We start from the raw sequence: 14,688 nt of genomic DNA on the forward strand, positions 1-14,688 counted from the left end.
TGACGAATATTTCCCTCGCCACCTTGAAGCTGTCATGCACGATCCTCCATGTACCTTGGACTTGAAACATCAATCATGAGCTCCACTGCTACTTCCTTGATATCACATGACTCCACCTGCAACTGTAGTCCCTCCTCTTATTCATTAACAGTCAATGCTGCCACGAAAAATAAGTTCTCCAAACTCTTTCCTTGTGTTCCTAACTTTCCAGAGTATCTGTTCAACGCCATCACACACCAATCATAAAGTCACCATATCCGACAACTCCGATGTATCGTCACCCTGGTAGCCTCTTCCTTGATCTATGTGAAAATGAACAACTCACATGTTAGGTACACATAAGAGTTACCTGAACTCATCATCCTCGCTATTGTTGACTACCCGCATGAAACTTGAAGGAATTTCACCGTCGCCCTTGAGTCACCTTGAGTCAATTTCACAGTTGTCTCATCCTTTTCAGATAGTTTTCTACATGTCCCACGGCTATAGCACTCCGCCTCCTTCTGCATCCCATCGTCTGCACTTTTCCATGTGCATCGGACATCACAGAATATACGACCATGTGCTCTCTGGGCCTTTGACAATCCAGACTTTCAAGAAAAACACTTTCTCAGATTCCCCATGGCCGACTCTTGTCCATCACTTCAGACCTTCCTGATAGACCCAGTCACCAACTTGAACATGGTACTCGCCAACACTGCTTCAGCACCCCTGCACACATGTCAAACAACTGTCTGACCGCATATGCCCTGGTCTGTTGCTGTGTCCCGTGCTTATCGCACACCTCGACACTATCACCGCGTCGAGCATCCGCAATCTTGGCCAAGATCTACTGGTTAGCATATCCACACCATCTCAAACTCCACTGCGCCACGTGTTGCCACGCCACGGAATTCGGACACCATCAGCCCTCACGCTCCTACGTCGTTGTCGCCGATCTTCTATCCTCTTCTGTTCCGACCGACATCCCTGTCGATCCGCTAGACTGTCGTCTGACCCCAGCCGAACTTGTCCGACTGCAACCGTATTCCACCTTGCGTCGTGCCATCCCCAGACAACTCCTAGCCTTATACGCGTACTGTCTCTCATCGCCTGAAGCCACGCTGCACGCACCCAACGTCCTGCCAAAGCTCCTAACAAACCAACACTAGCCTGCTCTTCAGAGAAACTCCTAAGATCCTTCACTTACGTATGCGATCCCTTTTTCTCCTCGCAAAACATCTGTGCTCGAAAAATTCGATCTGCAACAACAGTGACCTGATCTCTAATTGTCTGACTTTCCCGTGGTTTCTACCTTGCTTTGGCCAACGACTACTTAGCAGCTCCGTGGATTTTTCCTCTCTGAGTCGCCCTGCCGCTTTTCCTCGTGTCCTACTGCTTGAGTACTTAACGCTGCCTTCCGCGCCGTACAGACTCGACCTCGGTCTGCCCTCCGCGCATTGCACCGAAGCCTACTCGGCCTCTGCTCCCTGCCGCACCGCTTGAGCCTGCTCCTGCCTCGAATTTAAACCGAGCTCTGACCTGCACACGCCTGCTACTGCCTGCATGCGATTTTTTTTTCTCAATCCGACCAGAGCCCTGCTGAAACGGCCTTTTTTTCTTCGAAACCGAAGCACCGCTAGCCAAGGACGTGACAACCTGCATGCACCTAGTGCCTTGGCCTCCTAGTACTTTTCCTTTCTTTATTACTTCAAAGCCGACCAGCCCCCAGACTCACGTGGCTGTACTGGCCTTGACCCTTTCCTTGATTAACTTAGAAATTGATCAAATCCCACCCCACGTGATGGCCTGGCTTCAAGCCCTTATTTCTTTTTCTTAAGTTGGAAACCGATCAGTACTCAGCTAGCCACCTTCGACCTCCAAAATTTGCTTGTGCAGCGCTGTGCCTGCTCTCCGTAGAACTCTTGACTCGGCTCAGATTTTCAATCCAATTAGTTGCCGCAGCTTCGTCCGACAAGTTAACTCTCGTGGCTGTCACGCCGGCAATTTGTAACAGTTGCATCCTTGTGCAAATTATATGCACAAACCCGTGTTGCATCCTGGCCACCTGCATTGTCGACACAACTCGTCCACCGTGCCACCATGCCGTCCTGTGCCACACCCGATCCACCGCTATACCGCGATGCATCCCGCTCCGATCTATCCGGTCGCCCCTGCGTCTGGTCGTCGGTCTGATCGCGAGCCGAAGCCGTCGTCCGATCCGCGACGTCTTCCCAGCCACTGTGTCAGCCCGATCACCATGCCAGGTCGATCCTTGCCAACTGCAGCCCATCGAACGGTTCAGGCCTCCTGAAGTGTCCGACTCTACCGATCGGAAATCCGATCGCTGCCATGCTCCACCTTGCACCGCATTGGACGTTCCGCGGCGCCCGTCGAGCATGATTCTCGCACCTCCCACAAGATCTCCCGCATCCTCCAACCTTGCTCAGGTACCACTTGTTACGAAATCTGGTGGATGCACGATCAAGGATGGCACCGAAGCACGATATTTGTTAACGAGGTTCGGCCAAAGGCTACATCCTCGGGGCATGACTACGGGCGCTCCTCCCCCTATAATACCGCAACACCGGCCACCCTGGGCGCCGACACAAAGCCGCTTCCCCCTGCGAGACTATTGCTATTATGTTGTCATAGTCTCTTTGGGCTACCCCGCGGTGCCTTTATATATTAGGCACGGGTTACACGTGTTCGACTCCAACACCTAACTCTCCGCTAATTCCAAGTCCAATTGTAACTCTACTCGTACACATATTCGACACATATCTCAACAGTGTTAAATATATATTTTTCTGTTTTTTTTCCTACTCACTCCGACCGGTATTACTTGTCTAAAATTTGTCCAAATACGGATGTATCTCTATGTAAAAAGTGTCTAGATACATGTTACATTTCGACAAGTAATTTTGGTCGGAGGGGTAGTATTTTATATATCTATAATATCTATAAAGATCCCCACTTAATTCTACACCTAATAATAATAAATAAAGGGAGGGGTGTTTCCTTCATTGTCCGTCGATCCGTTTTACAATTTAGTCCTTCAGCTTTTGCTAATCCAGCCCGCAATCCAAACACCCCACACGTCGTTTATCTTCTCCCCAGTCTGCACACGAATGGAAACTCTAGCAAATCCTCCACCGCACCAAACCCGATGCCACGGCCGGACCCTCATCGTTGCTCCGTGCCATCCAGCCAGCCGCGCCTCGTGCGCTCCGCCCGACTGCTCTGTCGCTCCGTGCCCTTCATGCGCTCCTCCCTTCCCCTTCCCGTGCCAAGCTGGCTGTTGTAGACGTTGTGTATCTTTTCTACTTATACAGTTTCCACTTGGTGGTCGTCAATCCACCTTCCATGCATCTTCCCAAGCACCGATAATTGACAAATGAGGTCCGTCTAAATCACAGTGACCTCATGTTCATCTGTCGCTTCAAACTCCAGTCTCCTCCAGTATGTTCTTCTTTCTGCCGGCATCCTCCCCAATCAATCCGCACATGCCGCCTCCATTCTTGAATCCCCAATTTCTCGTCAACCGGACTAGTAAAGAATAATAAATAGTAGTGACAAAAATCGAACAACACAGAGTGTTGTGGTCCTATCGCAATGTAAGGAGTTCTGTAGAGCGTACGGGCACCTTACTAGTATAGTAAAAAGTCTGAAATGCTGTCCGGATGCCGAGGGCCTGAATAAGCATAAGTAACTTTTAATGTTTTACCACGTTTACTCATATAAAGATATCGATATACTACCAAATGAATAGTATGAAATGATATTCCTTAAGTCTAGAGAGTGCATTTGGATCAAGCGCAAATCTCTTTGCACAGTCCCATCCTTCGGACCGCTCCTCCTTGTCATGACCAAGTGCTTTTTGGCGAGAAGATTTTTCATTGTGGTGGGTCCTACCTTGTGGGCCTAATATTATCCGGTGTGTTTGAATCTCCAGTATCGCGCAATCTTCCTTTCTCTCACCATTGATTTCACCTTAATCGATGCCGAGAAGTTCAGGGGGGGGGGGGATGTGGAGAGTTTTTCGTTGTGATCCTCAGCCGTACACATTTCGCCGCCACCCTTTTTCTCTCTCCAAATAGGCCGCAACCACTGATTCTCTCTCCAAAACGGCTACGACCATAGGTTGTTCGTGCTGATGCAGGGAGTCAGGGAGAGTTGGGAGAGGTCAAGATGGAAATGGATACTCAAAAGGATGCTATCTAGTCCATGGATCGTGGGTATGGAGCATGACCTTGCTTCATGGATATCCACATATGGATACCCGCCAACTAGCGGAGCAGGCACGGATAGAAATTTGACAATTTGATCCATGGATATCCATTGGTACCCGGTATTTAAAAATAAATAAATTACTTACGTGTGGGTCCATTATTAACCATATGACTCATATAATTAGGTCCTCCGCAATCCTAACTCCCTCCCTCTGTCCCACTCACTTCGAGCCGCCACCCCTCCTCCCCTAATTCACCCTCGATCCACATCTCGAACCCCCTCCTCTTCGGCTTTTCCCCTCGATTCACATCCCTTATGGCCTTACCTCTGCTTTCAAACCCCTCCCTCACCCCTCACCTTTGCTCCCTACTTCTCCCGGCTGCCACCGGCACATCACCATCACTGTCGAAAAACTTTGGGTTCTCGACATGCACCATAGGCCTAACGCAAGAGAACTTGAGGTTATCAAAAGGTTACTTGCATATCCATGGATGCCCGTTGGATATGGATACCGTTTCGGCTCCATGAATACTTTCGTGGATGGATATTAGGTTTGGAGATGGATGTGGTCTGCTCGTCCAGACCTGCCCCATTGTCATCCTAAGGGAGAGGGCTTGGTGGTGGTCTTTTTCAGTCACGGCTAATTTTTCACTGGCGTCATCTTCTCTCTCCTACTCATCGCCTCTCTCCTCCCATTTGTTCGCCATTGATTCTGACCTAATCGATATCAGCAAGGTATTTGTGATCGATCAGCTTCCAATATGCCATAAGACTTTTTATCTACGTCGGAATAACCACACAATCGGGTTATTGGTTCAACCCAAAATTAATCTTCTTCTTTCTTGAACGGAATTTCTTTTTATTCGCAAAAGAATTGGTTAAAAAAAAGTCCCGAACTTCCATTGAGAATCATCGAAACATTGAGGAAAATCGAAAAATTTCTTAAACAACTTGCCATTTCTTCCATTGTTTTTTTCTCAAAAAGGGGAGCTCCCTGGCCTCTGCATCGGAGCAATGCACACAGCCATTTTATTGAAACATGTCATCACAAAACACAAATCATGGGCCGCACAAAGTCGAAACAAAAAAAAGGCGAAATAAAGCAAGAATCCTGAAACCGTCTATGCATCCTGAAGTCTAGCAACAGGCCGCCGGCCAGCCTGGTTGGAGATATCCTGTGCGACCGTCTCTAGCCTGATGCACCCAGAAGCCGAAAGCTTCCGCTTGTCCACAGGAAGGTGGAAGGTCCAAGGACGGATCAAAGCGGTTAAAAATAATATCATTCCTACACTTCTAAATAACCCAACAAATAGCAGACACTCTCACCTTATGTGAGTCATAGTCTTTTTGTCTACCCCATTTAATCAGTTCCCAAACATATTACAAGTATTGGTAGGGGGCAAATTAAAAGTAAAGTAAATAATTCTCCAAACAAGTTGAGCAAAAAGACAAGAGATGAATAAATGTTGACCATTGTATCATAGCTAAATAAATGATTGGTCTTTAAAAAGAAGGAACGATCTTTTTGATGAATGCTAGATGTTACCAAATGATAGACAAAGAGTAAAATACACTGCTAATCCATAAACTCAAAGGAAATAAACACTTTAGTCCACAAACTTAGAAACCGCACAACATGAACTAGTGTCAGTGATACAAATTAGTCAAAAAACGGTTGAGTAAGGGTAAAAGTGGAAGTGTGGAACAAACCTAGTTACAAGTCGCGGTCCATGATCATGTTGCGTGTCCATTGTTAGCCCTCCTAAATCATTTTTGGACTAATGGGTATCAGTAACACGAGTTCATGGACTTTTGTGCGTTTTATGAGTTTATGAACTAAAATATTCATTCGTCCTAAGTTTATGGACTAGTGTGTATTTTACTCTGCCCAAAAAAAAAAGCTTTTCCTCAATGAAATTGGCAGAGCGCATCGGCGGCCTTTCGGTAAAAAAAAAGAACGAAAGATGGTCTGTCCCCAAGCCACACTCACGAGGACATGCACGCTTGCAGCCTCATATCCAGGCAGATCTCTGTAACTCTGTTCAGCATCGCCATTTGCCATCGATCATGCACGGCCGGAGTGGAAAGCTGATCGCACGCGCATCACAACCGAAACCAACTCACAAAGCAACAATGCCTTTCTCCGGTGGTTGTACATGCTCTGCGTGTCATGTGTCATCTGCCCAGCACGGCTAGCTGCCAAGCTCCACTGCACTCCCCATCACGCATGATGGCACATCCATCGGCCGAATTAAGGCCCAACGTTAACGGCTGTACGTCTATATATCTCAGGCACGAAAAACCCACCCACAGCCATGGGCACCGAATCAAAACTTGAGCCGTTAGGTAAAACTATATATACATGGGCCTTTCGTGGGGCCAATGTTCGTGTGGCTCGTGTTCACCTAGCAATCGATTTAAACCATCTTGGGGAGTCCTGTTTAAGTCTCCATTGATTACCTGCATCTGCCAATTAATCCAAGCAGTACCATGAACCATGTAATCCACCTGCCAAGCAACAATGCGAAGGTGAAAGGAACAGGGACCAAAATTGTTAGTAGGAAGAAAACGATCGCGAAACCAATCTGCCTTCGTCTCCGGTGCTAATTTAGTGCAGCTAGCGCGCTTTCTTTCTCTACTCACTTGTGTCCGCAGCTTCTCTTCTTTCCCCTTTCCCTCTCCTCACTGACGAGCTCTACACCCAGGCTCTCCTTCTCCAGCACCGCGCCTGGTGCCCTCGGGAGTCAAGACATACTTCCGGTGTCGCCTGGCGCTGCTCCTACGCAGGTCCCAATGGCACAACACCAACAGAACCTGGGAATGGGACTTGGCCCTGCTGCCAAGCTCGAGGAAGATGGCACAGAGCAAGGGGCGGCACGCCTGGATGGTTCGGCGGGGATTGACAGTGAAGTTCGCAAGAGGTTAGTCATTTAGAATAATTTCATGTTGTATAATTATAATGGAGCATATATGGATGATTTAATTCTTTTTGCAGCGATTAGGTGTTTCTGTCGCCATGCATGTGTTGCACATGCACAAGTCGTTTTTTGTTACATGTGCTAATCTTTTATGTTGCACTAAGTTTTTTTTTGCGCGGATGTTGCACTCAGTTTTTAATCGGGATTTGTTGCATGTGTACAACCAGGACGGACCCACAATTTTTTTTTTGGTGGAGACATTTTTTGTGTATGTAAAATGATTTGAAGTATCTTTTCTAAAAATATGAGAAAACTCTGTTGAACATAATTTTTTAAGTGGAGGGCTGTCAAAAATAATAATTTTTTAAGTGGAGGAGCGTGAGCTCCCCCTCAGCTCTAAGTAGGTCAGCCCAAGTGTTAGTTAAACTGGGCTGTTAGAGAAAAAGAACAATTTAGCCCACAAACTGAAATTGCATCCATAAACTAATTTAAATGAACAATTTGATCCAAAATTGACTGGCATGGACGAGGGTTGCCACCAAGGGGTTTGCGGACGACTGCATTGAGAGGGGATTCTGTTGGTTTTTTGTTTGCAAAATCCATCATCCAAGCCTAGTGGTTGGTTGCACCGCCGGGGTGTGCAATAACGTGTCTGGGCTCGACCAGGTGTTCATCACCTACTCCATAAGGTGTGCGCACATACCAACTAGCTTGCTTGAGTTGGTAGGGCCATCCTCGACAGCCTACGCCAAAGCTTCTTGCACAACACACATGTGGCAATGGTGAGCTCCGTCTTTGTCTTAGAGCATCCTCAGCAGCTTGTGTAAATCTGATTGTCTATATCTATAGACAATGGTTTAAAAAAATGCTCTTTTAAAATGTTACAATCCTCCTCTCCGGAAAAAAAAATGGTACAATCCTTCGGTAGCTTGTCTATATGTAAGTTGTCTATATTCTCTTTCCTATCTTCATAGCTAGTGGGCATTTGGACATCGTGGCTGATCGTCTATATATGGACACTGTGAACAGAAATTTGGACGATGTCTAAAATTAGACGACCACGTAGACAAGCTGTTGGATCCTTACTTGTACTTTGGTCGTCTAAATGGCACATAGACAACCATATACACAAGCTGATGAGGATGCTCTGATGCACTCGCGCAAGCACTACGGAAAAGTTTCTCGCACAACACACACTGTGGCGACGGTGAGCTCCTTCATGTCCTATCGCACGTACTCCCGCAACCACTGTTCCGACCGGTAGCGAGCTTGGCAGAATGGTTTGCGTGGCCAAAAATGCAATTTTCCGATCTTGAGGGGGCCAGATGCTCTTTTTTTTGCCTCGTACATGTAGCTCAACCATTCTCTTCTCTCTACCAATAATAGATCCTGATATTCTGTTGTCTCGTTTATTTCACCACTATCGTATGGGTGTGCAACCGTGTTGCATTTTACAGGGGTATGATGACATGTTGCTTCTAGAAAAAAAGATAGAACTAAGCTTTGTGTTGCTGGGCTTGACGGTCGAGGCTGCTAGCAGTTGCAAAGAGCTGCCAAATGGACCCCACAAATTCTAGAACCTGTGCTTTCACCTCTCTCCTCGATCAGGCTCGCCTCGGGCAGGTCTAGCTGCCTGAAGATCAGACCTCTGCTCCGCCCCCACCAACCCCTATGGCCGGTCGCAGCAACCCGACGGTCAGGTACCGGTCACTGCAAGTGGGGCCAGGCGAGGGGAGGGAAGACCGGGAGAGAGACCAGCTCGATCTGTGCGGTCGGTGGCAGCCCGAATCGCGGAGCGGTAAACGGTCAGCGTCGTAAAGGTCGTGTGGGTTGCGCCTGGGCAGCTGGTCCGGTCAGGTCGGGTGGCGACCCGATCGACGCGGCGCCGCGCGCGCAACCGAGCCACACACACACACAACCTTACCACGCGCTAGCTTCCCTTGACGCTTACTTTTCTCCGTCACCGTAACGAACTTCCAATTTAACTTTCTCTCTCTCTGTTGGCCTCTTCTCCCTACCTTTTCTCACTTTCCAGAGAAGAAAGAACTCGACCGAATGCGCTGCATCCTGCATGCGCTAATTACTCTGGACACACGTAGAACGCACATGTTCTCCACAAAACCATCACTGAAAAAGGAAAGAAAAGGGAGCACAACGAGAGATCGATTGCAGCGCCAGCATGTTCTCGAAATTTTCCGGTTTCCGTCGCAAGATCATGCAGTAGTTCATCTCCCGTCTCCGGAGCCCGGAGGGTTTGGTGAAAGCAGAGGAGTAGTTCAAGCCTTCAAGGTGAGAAACGATCGTACGTGGAGCTGACCGTGTGCGGTCAGGCCGTTGAAAAATCAGGAGTAGTTGTTCGTCGAGCTTTGACCTTGCCACCTTGGTTTAACGACCCGGTCAGCATGAACAGTCAAGCTTTGACCTTGGTGTGATGGTGTCTGACTTTCCCACGCATGCATGCGTGTAGCTGAGTTGTACTGTACTACAGTACGTCCTACCGGTGCCAAGTTCTGAGAGGGAACCACAAGTAGGCACTCCCACGAAACCAGAAGGAAAGCGAAGTTTGCATGCATTTTAAACGCAGAGATTTTTTTTTATACCTTGACACATCAGCTAGCCGAATGTTTAATGTGGTTAGTTTCAAAATTTAAAATTGTGTCACAAAAGAATCAAGCAGTAACCGCACGTTCTCGGCTCCTCCCTGTCTACCGAGTCCAGACAGTGCTCACCACATGCCGGCACCACGAGGCCATGATCGGCAGAAGCGTAGCCATTATCCTAATCCCCTTGGCCTTTTCTCCTAATCTCTCGCTCTTCTCCCTTCGACAAAGCCGGCTCACGGTAGAATGCATCATGCATGCTTCCTCGTGTAAGAGTAAGACGTCTCCTAATTAGCGTGAATCTGATGTTAAGTTGGAAGGAGTTCCAGGAGGAACTACTTAGTTAATTCCAGCAGTAATTAACAGAGCTAAAAGATCTACTCTCTCCGTCCCGTTTTAAGTGATTTTCTATTACATGTATATAGATCTTTTTTAGGCATTGATACATTCATATTCGAACAAATTTGAGTCACTTAATATGAGACGGAGGAAGTAGTTACTGTTACGCAGTGCCGCACGGGTCTTGTCAACGATGAATACGTGATGTGTGGATACAAAGAGGGCTTAAAGTAAGACTAGCCCCCCCTCTAAAATTTTCAAAATTCTAAAGAAAAAGATATTTGAACTTTTTAAATTTGCAAAAAGAAGCATTCTCACTCAAACTCTCTGTTCTCACTCGACTTTTCTTGGTACTCTGCCCCTGCGTGCACGATACAAGAGCTTTAGCCAGGCATCTATATATGTGGACTTTTCATGATCCATTCCATCCTACTAGCAGAGTCAAGCGTGAAAATGACGTGGCATTTATAGCATCAATCAAACAAAGCCAGATCAGCAAAATACAAGGACCAGGATTGCTCTGCCCCGCGACGACGACCTAAAATTCAATCCGCAGCCAGGCGGGCTGCTGCCCGGTCTTCTTCCCCAGCACGTTCGTTCCACTATTCTTCCCTTTTTTTTCTTCTTCCAAGGAAACGTTTTGCTTTCCTGGTTTTCCCCTTGTCGTGGGAACCCTCCTCTCACCATCCGCGTCCGCCCCGACCTTTCCTCCCTTCCTTCCTCTGCCGGGTGGGCCACCCCCGGGTTCCCGGGCTGGCTTCTATAAATAGCCAGCGCGGCTGCCTCTCGTCTCCACACCACCCGCAGCGCCTCATCAAATTCCCGGAGTCCCGAAAACACAAGGAAAGGATTGGATTACACTTCCTTTCGCGTTTACGTTCGTTCGTTCTCGTGTCGTTCGTTGATTTTTGGGGGAGTGAGATCCGCCGAGACCGGAGTTTGAGCGAGATCGATGGCGGGCGGCGGCGTTGAGGACGCGTACGGCGAGGACAGGGCCACCGAGGAGCAGCTCATCACGCCATGGTCATTCTCCGTCGCAAGGTACGAATACAGAGACAGGGAATTCTGCCTTCTGTGTTTTGCGGTCGAATTCCTTCCTCCTATGTCAATCGATTTTTTTTTCGATTTTTCAAAAGATCTGTGTGGGATCTCGCTGACTCAGTCTCGTCGTGCTTTATTTGGTACTATGTCCGGTAAAAATTGGCGCGGATTTAAACTAGAGTTAGTTTAAAACCGTACCAATCTTTATGAAACGGAGAGAGTAACAATTTATTACTGTATTGCGCCACGTTACAAAAGAAATACTAAAAAATTCCCTTCCTCGAGCATGCGTTGCTTTCAGCTCAGTCCTCAGATGACGTAGATTTCCAACCCTCGTTCGTTAATTTTAGATACAGAACACCATCATCCGTTTTCAAATCGAACTGCGTTTTGTTCTGATGATGAAAGTGAAACAGAGTTCCTGTTCTGATTTTGCTCTGTTTTTAATGTTGTAACAGCGGGCACTCGCTTCTTCGGGATCCCCGGCACAACAAGGGGCTGGCCTTCTCCGAGGCGGAGCGTGACGCGCACTACCTGCGGGGCCTGCTCCCTCCGGTCATCGCGTCCCAGGAGCTCCAGGAGAAGAAGCTCATGCACAACCTACGCCAGTACACCGTGCCCCTGCAGCGCTACATCGCCATGATGGACCTCCAGGAGAGGAACGAGAGGCTCTTCTACAAGCTCCTCATCGACAACGTCGAGGAGCTGCTCCCCGTCGTCTACACGCCCGTCGTCGGCGAGGCCTGCCAGAAGTTCGGCAGCATCTACCGCCGTCCCCAGGGCCTCTATATCAGCCTTAAGGACAAGTGAGTGCATTTCTATGTCCAGCTTATTTGTGATTGTGATTATAATTGAGGTAGAAGAACTGCATGTCTGACATGGTGCCTGTGCGTGTGTTTTCAGGGGTAAGGTCCTTGAGGTGCTCAAGAACTGGCCTGAGAGGAGCATCCAGGTCATCGTCGTCACCGACGGCGAGCGCATCCTGGGGCTCGGAGATCTGGGTTGTCAGGTATGATCGATCAATGATCCATCACCAACATATATTTCAAGAGGCTGATTCTGCTGGTTGTTTACTCGAAAGACAGGCTTTGCTAGTGCTCATGTATGTATGTTCTGAATGATTATGTGCAGGGAATGGGGATTCCTGTTGGTAAACTGTCACTGTACACCGCCCTCGGAGGTGTTCGTCCATCAGCTGTAAGTGTTACTCTGAATGTTCTGTTTATTTTTTGCCCCTTTCTGAAACCATGATCAGAACAGTTGTATCGATTTCGCCGACTTAATGTTTATGATGGTCATGGTGCAGTGCCTGCCGATCACGATCGATGTCGGCACCAACAATGAGACATTGCTCAACGATGAGTACTACATCGGACTCCGGCAACGGCGTGCCACAGGCGAGGTAAAAATAAAATGCAACCCAGTACTGTACATAGTTAGCCCAACTGTGTTAGCTGGTGAACTGTCAGGCTCGCTCTCGAGTCTTGAATGCATCAATGCTTAATTTTGTATTGGTTTCATGGTTTCCAGGAATACCATGAGCTTCTTCAAGAGTTCATGACTGCCGTGAAGCAAAACTATGGCGAGAAAGTCCTCGTCCAGTTCGAAGACTTTGCCAACCACAATGCTTTCGACTTGCTTGCCAAGTACAGCAAGAGCCATCTCGTCTTCAACGACGACATCCAGGTAATTAACTTGCAACACAACTCCTAACTGGTTTCATGGACCCACAAGTTGGTTTTTCGACTGGTTAGCACTGTGTTGATTTATTACTGAACGTTGAACAACAATGGCGGAATTGCAGGGTACTGCGTCAGTTGTCCTGGCAGGGCTCTTGGCATCGCTCAAGGTGGTCGGTGGAACTCTGGCAGACCACACCTACCTGTTCCTTGGTGCTGGAGAGGCCGGTACTGGCATTGCAGAGCTGATCGCCCTTGAGATGTCAAAACATGTAAGGAACAACTCTGCACTGGCTCATGAATCATAAGCATGGTGTATGCCTGCATTAATCTTACCTGCGGCAAGACATTAAATCTTATCGAAATGGTTGTTGTCTTTGTACAGACGGATACTCCGGTCGACGACTGCCGCAAGAAGATCTGGCTGGTGGACTCCAAGGTTGGTTGCAGCTCAGGAATTGTAGCAAGGTCAAATATTTTCTCTGAGACGTACAATGTGCTAATGTTGTGTGTTACTGTTACGCAGGGGCTGCTTGTGGAGTCGAGAAAGGAGTCTCTGCAGCACTTCAAGAAGCCATTCGCGCACGAGCATGAGCCGATGAAGACCCTGCTGGAGGCCGTCCAGTCCATCAAGCCAACTGTGCTGATCGGAACCTCTGGCGTCGGGAGAACCTTCACCAAAGAAGTGATCGAGGCCATGGCCTCGTTCAACGAGGTACGTACCTACTAGTTCTTGCTTGCTCTCGCCGTAAATTTGCCATTCAGGTTTGTGTTCGAAATTCTGAATGTGATGTGAAAATGCAGAAACCAGTCATCTTCTCCCTGTCCAACCCGACGTCGCACTCGGAATGCACAGCCGAGGAAGCTTACACTTGGTCCAAGGTGAGCTACGTCTCGATAATGGGACCGAGAAAAACAGAGGAAAAATTCTGTTCAGACCAAACGAATTTGAGGTTTTGATGCGTGTGTTTGTTTGATTCGTGCAGGGTACCGCGGTGTTCGCTAGCGGCAGCCCGTTCGACCCCGTGGAGTACGAGGGGAAGACGTACGTGCCCGGGCAGTCCAACAACGCCTACGTGTTCCCGGGATTCGGCCTCGGCGTCGTCATCTCCGGCGCCATCCGCGTCCACGACGACATGCTCCTCGCCGCCTGTAAGTGTTCCCACGCGGTTCGCTCCCGATTTCTTTGCAGTCAGACTGACGATAGCTCTGGGTTTTGAGTTTTGACAATGGTATAATCTGTTGGATGTGCAGCGGAGGCGCTGGCGGAGCAGGTGAGCCAGGAGAACTTCGACAAGGGGCTCATCTTCCCGCCCTTCACCAACATCCGCAAGATCTCCGCCAACATCGCCGCCAAGGTGGCCGCCAAAGCCTACGACCTCGGTTTGGCGAGCCGGCTGCCGCGGCCCGACGACCTGGTCAAGTACGCCGAGAGCTGCATGTACACCCCGCTCTACCGCAGCTACCGGTGATTCAAGGAACGGACGGACGGACGGACGGACGGGCTCCAGTTTTGCAGCCAGGAGTCCATCCGTCCATCCATTCATCAATAAATCCAGTCCGGCTCAAGCAGCCCATTGCTGTTTCATGTATCCATGTCGCCCCGTATACTTATACAACAATCGTGAATTCGTGATGTCTACTTAATTTACTGTACTTTTCAATTAGGGGATTAAGCGTGCACATGCACATGTCTGTCTGTCGGTGTGGAGGTGCTTTGGCGTTGTCGAATTTTTCTTTTTCAGTTTGAACTAAACGAGTGTAACAGTCAGTCAATCTGGTAACATGGGAGTAGCAAGTTTTCCTTTGTGATCTGTTTTGAGAAGCAAGCAATACAATTTTTAAGAGTTTAGTGATAAGTTTGATCTAATATAATATTACTTATATATGTTACTGAGT

At 48.3% G+C, this 14,688-nt stretch overlaps 1 protein-coding gene across 2 annotated transcripts; it reads left to right on the top strand.

Annotated features, from left to right (window-relative positions):
• The first annotated feature begins 6,848 nt into the window (after positions 1-6,848).
• Positions 6,849-14,648, top strand: LOC100833074 (NADP-dependent malic enzyme, chloroplastic). Of its 2 annotated transcripts, none has more exons than XM_010233329.3 (12): positions 6,849-7,133; positions 11,569-11,916; positions 12,014-12,119; positions 12,242-12,307; positions 12,417-12,512; positions 12,641-12,796; positions 12,915-13,061; positions 13,175-13,228; positions 13,316-13,504; positions 13,594-13,671; positions 13,776-13,941; positions 14,044-14,648. In XM_010233329.3, the coding sequence occupies exons 1-12, from the start codon at positions 7,006-7,008 to the stop codon at positions 14,259-14,261; spliced, it is 1,752 nt and encodes a 583-aa protein (XP_010231631.1). In that variant the 5' UTR covers positions 6,849-7,005; the 3' UTR covers positions 14,262-14,648. The 2 variants fall into 2 exon arrangements, with proteins under 2 accessions (XP_010231631.1, XP_003568785.1); XM_003568737.4 differs by lacking the exon at positions 6,849-7,133 and adding an exon at positions 10,748-11,110.
• The last annotated feature ends 40 nt before the right edge of the window (positions 14,649-14,688 follow it).

This window comes from Brachypodium distachyon, chromosome 2, assembly GCF_000005505.3.
Source record: "Brachypodium distachyon strain Bd21 chromosome 2, Brachypodium_distachyon_v3.0, whole genome shotgun sequence".
NCBI classification, from domain to species: Eukaryota; Viridiplantae; Streptophyta; class Magnoliopsida; order Poales; family Poaceae; genus Brachypodium; species Brachypodium distachyon.